At 34.7% G+C, this 13508-nt stretch overlaps 1 protein-coding gene across 2 annotated transcripts in view; it reads right to left on the minus strand.

Moving 5' to 3' along the window:
• Positions 1–1483: 1483 nt before the first annotated feature.
• Positions 1484–13508, minus strand: part of ABCE1 (ATP binding cassette subfamily E member 1) — a 33059-nt gene continuing 21034 nt past the window's right edge. For both annotated transcript variants that reach the window (XM_021719280.1, XM_008071516.1), the window contains exons 11-18: positions 11072–11293; positions 9952–10011; positions 9795–9853; positions 7456–7566; positions 7223–7365; positions 6982–7104; positions 4648–4759; positions 1484–3117 (exon numbers count right to left, since the gene is read on the minus strand). In XM_021719280.1, coding sequence (XP_021574955.1) covers positions 3070–3117; positions 4648–4759; positions 6982–7104; positions 7223–7365; positions 7456–7566; positions 9795–9853; positions 9952–10011; positions 11072–11293 — 878 coding nt within the window. In that variant the 3' untranslated portion in view covers positions 1484–3069. The remainder of the gene's footprint in view (positions 3118–4647; positions 4760–6981; positions 7105–7222; positions 7366–7455; positions 7567–9794; positions 9854–9951; positions 10012–11071; positions 11294–13508) is intronic.

A 13508-nucleotide genomic window follows, 5' to 3' on the forward strand; every position in this document is an offset into this window, starting at 1 on the left:
TAAAGCTGCATATTCTTTTAAAACTGTTAAGAGTAGCTTTTTAAAAATGAGAACTTTAGCTTTGGACTAACTACCTTCATATTAAGTAGAAAATTACTGCTTGTTTACCTACTTAGAGAAACACTTCTGCAACTTGTTGCTTCCTTCCTGTAATTTACTTTTCTAAATTAGTTGAAGCATTTTAAGTTCTTTGTGATTTTACAAGGTACTTTCAAAACAAATAGTCTGAAACTATAACCTAGGAGCAGACTGTTGATGGAGGAAACCTATACTTAGGTACCTCAAGGTTGAGAGCTGGAACTGACATTTACATTAAAGCCAGGATGGCTCTAGTGACAAGGCCAATAATAGTAAAACTCTACAGAGCTGCTTGGTCTGGGTTTGAGGTTTTTAAAGGAAAAAAAAAAGGCCACTGAAAATGTTACATTAAGCTTGGGGTCCAGGAAGGATGGTTCCTCGCTAGTAATACACTTGGGTCATCAGGCATAGGAAAGTGGGAAACCTTTGGAAGCAAAATTAGACATCAGCCTAGGAGCCAAAGGTTGCAAGCAACAGAAAATAAGTTTGATTTTCAGTCGTTTTCATTAGAAAATCAGGGAGAGGGCTGCTGGCTGTGTGCAGTGTTTGATGCCAAATTAGCATTTTTGTGGCTTTCTTTGTATTTCCCATATATGCATCACCTCTCTAAGTCTAGCACTTGGGAGGCTGAGGATGGAGGTTCTCCTAGCCCAGTTCAAGACCAGCACACAGTGAAACCCCTGCCAGAAAATGTAAAAAGCTGGGCATGGTGGCATGTACCCACAGTCCCAACTACTCAGGGTGTTGAGGTGGGAGGATTGCCTGAGCCCGGGAGGTAGAGACTGCAGTGAGCTCTGATTGTGCCATTGTGCTCAATCCTGGGCATCAGTTAAATGCCAATCCTCATCCCCACCAAAATGAAAAAAAAAAAGACAGCTGTACACCAAGTAAAAACAATAAATATGGATAATTGCTAATAAACGATTTTTAAAGCTGTATGTGCAAGATACAAAATTCAAAAGGTACTGTGTTTAAATGTCTCCTTTTCTCCCCTATTTAATGACATTCTTTCCCAATCTGTTGAGTATTCCTTCATATAATTTAATATTTTGTATATTTTCACATAATGGTACTGTACTCTATAAAACTGTGTTGCACTTTGCTTTTTCTTAGTATTTTTCCCAATCAGGACATACGGAGCAGTCTCATTCTTTTTCATAGTTAACACCTGCATTGATGAAACATGTAATACTGATTTTATAGATAAATCTTTTTTTTGTATTACCAACTGTAGGCCTTTCTATTGTTATATAAAACTTTAACACTTAAATCCATATTTTGAAGATCTCATTTACATGAAAAATATTTCCTTATAATTAATACATATTCTGTCATTAGCAATAAGTATAAAGAATTGTGCTGTTATATCCTAAGTATTTTATTTAGGACAGAATACGGAATCGGTAAATAAAAATAACTTTTGTCTTATTTTATTCAATATATCTGAAATAATCATTCACAAATTTAACCTATCCTTAAAAATAGGCATTATTTTAGTGTAATCCCATTTATTTACAAAACAAACCCTATACATATTCACACTTAGATAAGTGCACAGAAAAAAGCATGAAATAATATAATTAAATTCAAACACTGGTAACCTTTGGGAGTATAATAAAGGGAGATCACTTTTTATTCCACTTCTGTATATTTGAATTTTTCACAACAAACATTTATGAATTACATAAATTATTTTTCTTAGAAGGCCCAATGGGGTCCAGTTAAACCATATTCCTAGCCATTGTCTGCATATTAGTCAAGGCTTCCATTATTTCAAGGACCTCTAAAAAGTTTTGTCAAATGCTTTCTAATTTTCCTCCCTAGTTTGCTTGCCCCAATAATTTATTTAGATAAGTTAATTCTGGTTCAATGCATTAGTCAGAAGTACAAATGAAAGTGGTTTTAGTCTATAGGTTATTATCCTGCTGTTAAAATTCAGGAACTCAAATTTGGATGAGTTTTTAGAACTCCAAAAAAAAAAAAAAGTGTGCTCTATATCCAAACAAAAATGAATATATTTGGTATCAAGGGATACTTTGTATTGCTATCCGGGGACTCTTGCATTAATGTTGCCTTTAGTGAAGTGGTTTACAATCTTGGCTGCCCATCAGAAAAATCTGTGAAAGTTTAAAAAATACATAGATGCTTAGGCACCATTGTTCAAGTCTTGAGTCTACAGTTTTAAGGGACGCAAACATTCTTTACAAATGCTTTTTCCTAAATCTTGATGGGTGATTATATAAATGCATGTTTAAAAAATGTTATCTTGTGAATAATTACAGAATATAGAATCTATTATAGTATGCAAAAACTCAAAAACTCGGAGTAAAGTTAGGGTTTTTTTTTTTTTTTTAGGAGGAAGGGAATTGAAATGATTTTTGCTAATGATGTTCAAAAGCACCAAAAAGCATTACAGACAAGTAACAAATACCTAGTTTTGAACATGGTGTTTTGGTAGTTAAGATCATCTTCCTTGGAAACCATATACTGATAATACAGTGCTAAGACTGAGAACAAATAAATATAATCCTGATGTTTATCAAATCTCATCAGTGGACTCTTCCACTGGCTTTTAAAATAAGGGCAGTTTTCATTATACTGGCATACTTGGCAAACCAGGTAAGTACAGAAACCTTTTTCAAGAGTTTAAAAATGGGGCAACACTGGTCAGCACTTGGTACGTGACTATAATACACCTAATTGAAAAATATTCCCACACATCATGAAAACTTGGAGGTAATTTGTATAGCTTGAAATGTCTCCATTTTAGAATATCATGCACAAAAGGGCCTTTTCTTCAAGAACAGAAAAGTAGTATTTTCTGTGTTCAGGCTGCAACTTACAACACAACTGGCTTTTGATGTTACATTAAGTAAATTATACTTCAAGCTCCAGAGTATGTGGGCATAAAACCTGATTCAAGTTTTATATGACAAAAATCCTAGTAAATGTTTCTTTTAATAATGGCTTATCAATATTCTCAGATTCAGTCTAATCATCCAAGAAAAAGTAGTTTCCACTCTTCTTTTGTTCCACATCCTAAAAAAGCAAGCAAAGAAAAAAAAATCAGCAACATCATTCTGTGAGGTAGACGTTCCTCCATGGTACTACTCAGCGGTGTTCACACCAGGGCCTGCACAGTATCTTCTGCACCCACCATCTGCTTCTGGACTTTCCTGGGTCCACTACTCAAGGGCAAGATTACTACCTCTGCTCCCCATTCCCAATACGGAAATGACTCACTTGCACCAACTCAAGCAAAGCCCCTTTTACATAAGATTACTTATGTACATTGTAATTTTTTGCTATGTGTCGCAATTGTTATGTATCATAATACTATTTCTGGGAAAACTATTAAATTCTATTTTTGCTGTTCAAACTTAATATTCTGGCCCAAAATGTAGTACAATGTCACTTTGAAAACTGCATATTACACAAAATATTTATGAAACATTTTTTCCCAATAGTGTTTACAGACTAGCCAGTAATAATTCGTCTACCTGTGTGCTGAGCTGCTCCCTTATTAGGACTAAGGGATGACGAAGATGAGTGGGCATACAGGGATGATTAAGTGCATACAGGTGCACTTGATGACTGAACTATGAGTCTCCCCAAGAAGAAGTAATACAAAGTCCTCTTTTCTACCTAATATACTTTTTCAGAACTGTTCAAAACACTTCAATTTTATGTCAGAATTCACCTTTCTTTATCCTGGCCAGGGAGTAATCATTTAAAAACAAAATAGATAGTAAAGACTAAAGGCATCCAGACATTTTGTTAGGCTTATTAGAATGATGTGCCTTCCAAGAATGCAATACTTAGTAGCAAAGCTAGGACTACAAATGCGAAAGTGGATACTACAGCAGAGGCTTGTTTAACACTTCTTCAGCTTCTGAGCATTATAGATGATGGATATAGGGCGATAAAATGTAAACACTTTAAGTTTACATTTTGGCAGGGAATATCAAAAACAGTAGAACTGCTTATAGAATTCATTTACTCTTTTTTTTTTTTTGAGTGATCAAGAAATTTTTGCCTTCTAAAAAACAAATACCTTTTTTCACATACTAAATCAAGCATGGGGTGCACAACTATTTTATGTATTACAAAGACAGAAAAAACACTGCCAATAAAGAGGACACAATGTTTTCCTCATCAAAGGAGCTTGTTTAACAACTTCTAAAATATACGTTTTAAACATGTATTAAAAAACCAAAAACATGAAACAATTTGAGGAAGGTATTCTTTTAAGAATATACATTTAACATGGTTAAAACGTATATTCCTTCCAATGGTGAACTGGTGTCATCTTTTCCAAGACATTTAAAATGGCGATTAACAAAGGAAGCACCATTGTGCTAAAACACAAGAGAAACATGAACAGCTCTGAGCCCAAGCAGCAATTCGCTACATCACAACTGCTGCCTAAAAGACTGAAGTATGCCATCAGGTCTTCAGTAGAAAACATGAGTTTTAGAATGAAATATGGTATTAATTTTTAAAGAAAAAGCCTTATAATTGTTTATACTGAGACAGAAGTGGTTTATTTAAGATAGTTTTTCTATGTACCTTAATTGAATTGAGTTTATTTATCCGTGGCCTGTAGTTGTTTGGATCTCTTCTGAATGTAATTTCAAGCTGAGATAAGAATTTATTCATGCCAGCCAAAAGGGTTTGAGGACTAGGGGGAGAAAAGAAATCAATCAATTTTGATTAAATTTCATGTGAAAAATGTAACTACCTACTGGAGTGAAGAGTAAGTACGAATCACTACTCCCTCTAATTCCCTAATCAAAAATCATCTGGGTAACAGTATAATCACAGCATATTACAAATCCTATGATCAGAAATGCCTTTGCTTGGATCATATCGTTTTCTTGGCTGTAATATTTTTGTGCAAAACACAGTTTAACCTGCATTTTTAACCTGGAAAGAGAAACATTTAAGACAGAAGTACTATTTAAAAAAAAAAATATCACATCTCGATCACTACATGAATTTACATCATTCCAAAATCTGTTCCTGGTTGCTGCTGACGTGAATTTATGTCTTTGCAAATTCTGTTTGTGAATAGTATATATTTGGTTTATAATCCAAATAAAAATACAAAGTACAGAATGCTAGTCAGAGTGGTGTCTGAGGCAAACACTGGACATGATTGCAACTTTCAACTGTATTGTGAAAAAGGTGACAATTTAGAAAAGACCATTTTTCACTTGTGCTTGTTTAACAACGGAAGTTAGTGGAAACCAGCTTCAGATTTTTTTATTTTCACCTGCTCTCAATGTTAGGAAAGTGAAAAATTTGCTGATCGCAAATATGTTAATAAATAGGTTACAGAACCTCAAAAGTATTTAGAAAAGAATTTAACAAATATTGTATTTATATGAGAAATTTGGCGCTGGAAGGAATATGTATTTCTACCTAGTTGTTTTCAATAGTAACTCTGTTTCAACCCTTTGCACTCAGATGTCCCCTCTGAATGGACATCATATCTAGCAAACCACTCAGGGAACATAAAGAGACTGCTGGTGATTATATACGACAAACTTATTCAAGCGTAAATTTTAAAAAAAAACATGTTTCTTTGAAGTTTTCCACTCAAATTGCATCAAAAAAAGCAAAGAAATGGAATCTATACTGAGATACGATCCATCAGTTGAGAAGTAGTTTTCAGGAATTACAAGTGCATCCTTCCATATCACCTTCGAACAACAGACTGGACAATAAACTACATTATTATTAATGTGGAAGGAAGAAAACAAGACTGCATTGTCTGCTCAAATAGAACATACCGTGGGAGACATCAAACAAATGACTATTGCACAACGTATCAATGAACTTACAATGTACATCAGTGACTGATTCACATGTCACCACGTTAGCAAAACACAAGATTACAAGACATTGGTTCCAATGCTATACTATTTAATACAAGGTGATTCATTAAATCACGCCAAATCAAAATGCACGTAAGTATTTTGCAAAGACAAAGGAGCATCATCATGTGATTAAATTATACAGGCTAAGAAATTTCCCGAAACACTTCAAAAAATGTAATTCTGAATAACTGACTGGGATGCAGGTATGTGCCACCATGCCTAGCTAAGTTTTCTATTTTTGCCTCAAAGTCTTGACCTCAAGTGATCCTCTCGCCCTCAGTCTACCAAAATACTGGGATTACAGGCATTAGCCACTGCACTAGGCTGAAACTGTTGTTTTTAAAGGTCAAAAATGTTTGGCTATCAGTAATTTCAAAGGGTCAATTCAATATAGGTTTTAGCACTCAAAGTAAAATAAATTTCTTAGGCTTGTCTATACTGCAAGTGTTTCCAATGAACAGAATAAGGAAACATGAGACGAAAATGGAAAATAGGTAAATTCATTTTTTATTAATACTCTGCTGTAGATCAGTAACAGATATTTGGGCTCTACTGTGAGCTCAATCACCTCTAAGTAAAAGTTGAACAAATCATATACATTTTTTGAATCTTGTCTTTTTTTGGTCATGTATACAATCAATAATTTTCAAGAAATTATTTGCAAAAACAAAGTCCTTTTCTTGGAAATTCAAATAAAGCAAACAGAAGTTAACCTGAAAGTAAAGTTAAGGAGTCCAGGACTTTGTATACGTCTCTTCCTGGAGCAAGGATTCCAGACTCCAGTCTGAAAACAACTATTCTACATGGTCCCATCCAGTACTCAATATGAATAATCTTGGGAGGTCACAGAATCAGGTGTACAATTTTTGGCTCTTTCATTTTTTAAACATTAAAGTGGTATGATTTTAATGTTTATAAACTTTTACATTTAAAATTTTATGTAATATAAATTATTACATTTAAAATTTTCCAATGATTAGAACTTATAATTAGCTTTGAACATTTTAAAAGGTAATTTTACCTGTTTGCAACTGTGTTCTTAGAAGGAATACCATCAAAAACGATAACCCGATCTGCTAGATAGGTGGCCATGATGAAGTCATGCTCCACAACAAAGGCTGTCTTCTTCGCATGGAGTATGAAACTAAAACAATTTTGAAATTGTTTATAGTTTTTTAATCACAAAATATTCAAATGTTACAGTAAACACATTTATATGACAGCAAACATAATCAAAATATTCTCATGAGCAAGACAGTTACCGTTTGACAACTCGAGCTGCCATCAGTCTTTGCTCTGAATCCAAATATGCAGATGGCTCATCAATTAAATAGACATCAGCAGGCTTGCCCAAGCAAAGAGCTAGAGCCACTCGCTGTAGTTCGCCACCAGATAACGTCTGCACCTAATTGAAGTAGTTGAGCAGATCATGTAGAGACATCCAACATTTAAAATAATGCAATTAAAAAAAAGAAATACAATTGTGTGACAGTACCTCCTGATCAATGATGTTTTCAATTTGCAGAGGTTTCATGACGTCAGTCACAAATTGTGGATGAGTGTAAGCATCTCTTATCTTTTCATGTAGTAACTGGCGTACACTTCCCTGTTTTTAATGGAAAAAAGGATTTAAATGATAAAATTTCAGTACAGAGCTCTTCTATTATGAACCTTGACAAAGCATATCAATTTGTCACCAACGGATATCAATTGTAGTTTTACTGTTTATCCATCTCGCATGTTTTGAGACTTTCTATTCAAAACCTATCATTTAAAACAATACTAAGCCGGGCTCAGTGGCTCAGCCTGTAATCCCACGCCTTTGGGAGGCTGAGGTGAGTGGATTGCCTGAGCCCGCGGGTTCAAGACCCGCCTGGGCAGCGAGACCTCATCTCTACAATAAATCAAAAAATCAGCCGAGCATGCCTGTAATTCCAGGTAGCGCATGCCTGTAATTCCAGCTACTTGGAAGGTTGAAGTGGAAGGATCGCCGGAGCCCAGCAGGTCGAGGCTGCGGTGGCCGGGAGTGGCCACTGCACTCCAGTCAGGGCGACAGAGTGAGATTCCAACTCAAAAAACAAACAAACAAACAAACAAAAAAACAGTACTAAAACTAGAAGCAAGCAAACGATGAATGTTTCAGGGGAGAAATCACTTATGAGTGGGAATTCTGAAGGTTAAAGTGGGTATCAAATAACCTTGGACAATCAGTAAGAGATAACACAAAATGCACAATAATGTGCTAGGGATTTGCTTACCACTTCAGGATAAGGCTGAGTTTTTAAAGCTAAACTTAATTATAGAATGTAAAGAATCATTTCAACCAGGTAGAACATAAAAGTGAAAGTTGAGCTACCAAATGTAGATGCTATAGTTAAGGAGTTCATTATAACACCTGCAGGAATCAAAGGAGGTAATTTTAGCATAACGTTCTCAATGTTTATCTATACGGTAGCATTTATTAGTACTTCAGTTTTTAATGGCTGAATAACTTTAAGTTGTTTGGATAAATTACATTGTTGTGTTTATTTTTCACCAGCTGGTGGGTCATCTAGGTTATTTCCACCTTTTTGCTATTTCGAATAATGCTGCTATAATTTGCATGCAAATTTTTGTCCTGAGATATGCCTTCATTGCTCTCAAGTATTCTAGGAGAGGAATTGCTGGTTCTTATGTTACCACTATGTCTGATTGTTTCTGCAACTGTCAGACTGTTTTTCCAAGTGGCTCTACCATTTTACATTATCACCAGCAATGTATGAGGATCTAGTTTGTTCGTATCTTCACCAACACTTGTTTTTGTCTCTTTAAATTGTCATCCTAGTGGGTATAAAGTGGTGTCACACGGTGGTTTTGACTTGCATTTCCCTAATGATGCTGAGCACCTTTTCATGTGCTCATTGGCAATCTGTATATCTTCTTTGAAAATAAATGTCCTTTTTGGGGGGAAAATATTGCTAGGATTTCTTTAAATATCCTGGATACAAGTCCCTTATTAGGTATATGATGTGCAAATAAATGTTTCCCCCAATCTTTCTTTTTGGTGTTATTTGTAGCATAAAACACATTAGGTTTTTCAGAGTTTATTTTAAAAAAAGAGGACAAATAGATTTTAAAAGCATTTCCTAGTAGTGGAAATGAATCAAGTCAATAACTTTAATCTTTTACTATAGTAAAATTATTTTCCTAATTAGATTCTGTAGTTTTATTGAAAGTCACTAACAAACGTATAAAGGCTTTTATTGAAAGAAGATTTCCTGAGCCAAGGGGTTTGAGACCAGCCTGGGCAACTTGCTGAGACCTTGTCTCTACAATAAATAAATAAATTAGCCGGGTGTGGTGACATGGGCCTATAGTTCCAGCTACTTGGAAGGCTGAGGTATTCGTTCATTCATTCATTCATGTATTCATTCATTCATTCATGTATTTATTGAGCTAGAGTGCAGTGGCACGCTCAAAGCCACCACAGCCTCAACTTGCTGGGCTCAGGTGAACCTTCCACCTCAGCCTTCCAAGTAGCTGGAACTATAGGCGCATGTCACCACACCCGGCTAATTTTTTTATTTATTGTAGAGACAAGGTCTCAGCAAGTTGCCCAGGCTGGTCTCAAACCCCTTGGCTCAGGAAATCTCATCTCCACTTCCCAAAGTGCTGGGATTACAGGTGTGAGCCACCACACCTGGCAAGATCTGCAGCCTTTATACGTTTGTTAGTGACTTTCAATAAAACTACAGAATCTAATTAGGAAAATAATTTTACTATAGTAAAAGATTAAAGTTATTGACATTTATACAAAGTTTTCTTTAGTAACCATATAAAAGAGTAACAACTCACAGTTGATTTGGGACTAATTTTCTGTGGCTTGTAACTGACATTTAGAACTGGTACTTCTCCTGTAAAACAATGCAAATACATAAGACACTAAAAACTACAAAGATATTTAAAGTTCATTATATAGAACAGAGTAAAAAGACTCAATTTACAACTGTACCTCCTTCATCAGGTTTAAGTCTTCCAGCAAGCATTCTGATAAACGTCGTCTTACCTGTACCTGTTAACATACGAAAGATGTTTCACATTCAGAGTCAATCACTACGTCCTACTTGGTTTTAACTTAGAAATTTGTTTTAAAGATATACAAAATATACACTGACACTACTGAATTCTGAAATATAAACGGAAAAACTCTTTCATGGCTCACTTTTCAAATATTATTCTAAGCTAATGAGAATAAAGACTAGTCAAAACTTGTAACAATCCAATGGTAGTAAACAGTAGAGCTCTAAAGGTTAAGTCTTGGCATGTTTTTAAAACACTTATTTAGATAAATTGTGTGCTTACTTGCACACAACTTATTAAGATAGTATAGGCTGTTTGATGATAGATACCATCATGTTATGGTTAATTTATATAAATATTAAGATCAATTGCAACCCAATTCAGAATTCCTGTTAATGGAAGACTGATACATTGTAATAATTCTTCTACAGTTTTAGAAACTGTAAGATTACAACTGAAATCATTAATTTTTAAATCATAAAAGCACTACCAGATATTTAGTAGTAATTCATCTTACAGATATACTTATGATGACAACTGAATAATAGAAGAGCTCTGTACTGAAATTTTATCATTTAAATCCTTTTTTCCATTAAAAACGGAAGTGTTTGCCAGTTACTACATGTACAAAAATACAACTATGTACAAAAATAGATGGTTTTAATTTTAAAATAAGTTCCAAATGGAGATGTACAAAGAAAATTTTTTAAAACTAGATTGTTTCTGATTACCAATTTATTCTTTCCTTTCTAGTCATTTTGCAAGATGAAAATAACTGCCTTACGAATTTGCTTGTAGAAAAACCAGCTGAGAAAAAAAAAAATCTTATTTTCATCGGAGGTTATAAAACAAAAGAAGAAACATTAACTTGATTAAATGACAGATTAAATTATACAATGTTAAAAAAAGGTGAAGTCACACAAAGAAATTTATGAATTTAAAACTCAGCTGCTAGCTCTATTACTGATCTATGTTTTCCATGAAATAGTTACAACTAATTTATTGGATGAATAGGACAGATGTTCACATATCATAAAATAAGAAAATCTTACCATTTTCCCCCAGCATCACCATGATTTCAGAATCTGTAAACTCTCCAGCAACAATTGCTAGCTCAAACTCTCCCATCTTTTTCTTCATTCCTGGATATTTATACATACACATCTTTTTAACTTCTTCTTCATTTGCTGTCTCAGCCACTTTAAAAACAAGTGATGCATCTCTGAATCTCAAGTTTTCTGTTGGAACATAGCCATCCAAAAAAATATTTATGCCTATTGGAAAGAAAAATGTCAACAGATTAGTAAAGATCAATTAAAGACAAAACCTTTGCTTTTCTACAGTAAGAACTCATTACATAAAAGCCAAAATTATAGGCTATCTTGGAAGCAATTTATGTATAAACTTCAAATTTCTATGGATTTTTACTAATACACAGGTGTGCAAATAATGAAGTGATAACATCGTTTTTTATGTAAAGTAAGTTTAAATAATTCATATATACATACACACACACACACACACACACATATATACACCTTGCCTCCCTGAAACACATCTTTTCATTATTGTGATCAGGTTTTATGCAAAGTATAACATAACGTTCTTCCTGATGCATTTTTTCCCTGCTGCATTTTAAAAGTAAAATTGCAATTTTAAAAAAAGTGACAAGAAAGTAACACTATTTTCATAGATTAATATACTACTGATACAAAAATTTGAGGGATAATTTTTTTTTTTTTGAGTCAGAGTCTCACTCTGTTGCTCAGGCTGGAGGGCAGCCTTCACCTCGCCTTCCGAGTAGCTGAACTATAGGCACGCACCACCATGCCTGGCTAATTTTTGATTTATTATAGAGACGTGGTCTCGCCAAGTTTCCCAGGCTGGTCTCAAACCCGTGGGCTCAGGCAATCCTCTGACCTCGGCCTCCCAAAGTGCTGGAATTATAAGCGTGAGCCACCATGCCCAGTGGGATAAATTTTTAAATAAATTTAAGTTATATATATTCATTTGCACATGAGAAATAACCATATACTTTGAAATCAGTTTATTGTATTTTTTTGGAACTTAATTTTGCATGAGTATATGAGAAACCCTTCCTAGAAAAAATTTAAGATCCAGAATAGCAGACACAAAAAATGAAAAAGTGGATTATTTGAGAAACAACATAAAATATGTATTTTAGTATTTCCTATGTAAGAGAAAGGCAGTAGCTTAAGTTTTGGAAGATCTTGAAAGAATCCTTAAGTCTAAGGATGGTATTAATTTCATTTGGAATCGAAAGCCACATCAGGGGGCCTGTATTTTCAGCCTAGAACATTGGTGTTTAACAAATCTTTGCTGACAGAGCAAAAGAACAGATATATTTATTATACCAAACTTGCATTTAAAAAAACTTAAATGTGAAGTTAAAAGATTAAATTCAAACCTCACAGAAACAAAAACAGCTGGGAGTGGCGGCTCAAGCCTGTAATCCCAGCACTTTGGGAGGCCGAGGTGAGGGTACTGCCTGAGCCCATGGGTTTGAGAACAGCCTGGGCAACTTGGTGAGCCCTCATCTCTACAATAAATCAAAAATTAGCCAGGCATGGTAGCGCGCCTGTAGTTCCAGCTACTTGGAAGGCTGAGGCAGCAGGATCGCCTGCGCCCAGCAGGTCGATGCTTGGGGTGGCCATGAGCGTGCCACTGCACTCCAGCCTGGGCGATGGAATGAAACTTCAAATAAAAAAAAAAACCCCAAAACACACAGCCCCCACCCAAAAAAACCTCAAAGGAACCTTAGCAGCCCTCTCTAAGTGCCTGATTTATTAGTTAAGAACATGAAGGTTCAAAGAAATAGGTGGCTTTGTTAAAAAAAAAAATTGGCAAGTCAACCTTTGCATTCCTACCACAATGCTTGTCTTGTCAATTTAAAAGTAAGTCCAAATGATAATCACCTTCACAGTTCATGGTTAGCTTTTACAAATACTGCTTTAAATTCAGTATGTTAAAGAAACACAGAAAAACTAAGTGAAGATGCTTACTTACATTGTTTTAATAGATGAAGCACACTAAACCTCACCAGGAACCATTTATTGAATGGCACATTTAGGACATGGTATTTATAACTGGAAGTGTAAAGGGTTTACACTTTCAGGGTAATCAACAGTGCTGTGTAATCAACCAGATTTGAAAACTACTATATGGTATAGAGCTTGATTCTCAATAAGTATTTGTTAACTGAAGAGAATAAAACATGAATAATTGGTTCTGATATCATCCCTTAAGACCAATGGCAAGAAAGCTGGAGGTAATCAACTGTGCTGTGTAATCAGCCAGATTCGAGAACTACTATATGGTATAAAGGTTAGTTCTAATAAGTATTTGTTAACTGAAGAGAATAAAACATGAATAAGTGGTTCTGCTATCATCCCTTAAGACCAATGGCAAGAAAGCTGGGCAACCTTGCAAATTTTTCCTTAAAATATGCATCTATTTAATGAAAGAAAG

Source organism: Carlito syrichta, unplaced genomic scaffold (assembly GCF_000164805.1).
Source record: "Carlito syrichta isolate Samal-C Ts95f unplaced genomic scaffold, Tarsius_syrichta-2.0.1 Scaffold314352, whole genome shotgun sequence".
Lineage (NCBI taxonomy): Eukaryota > Metazoa > Chordata > Mammalia > Primates > Tarsiidae > Carlito > Carlito syrichta.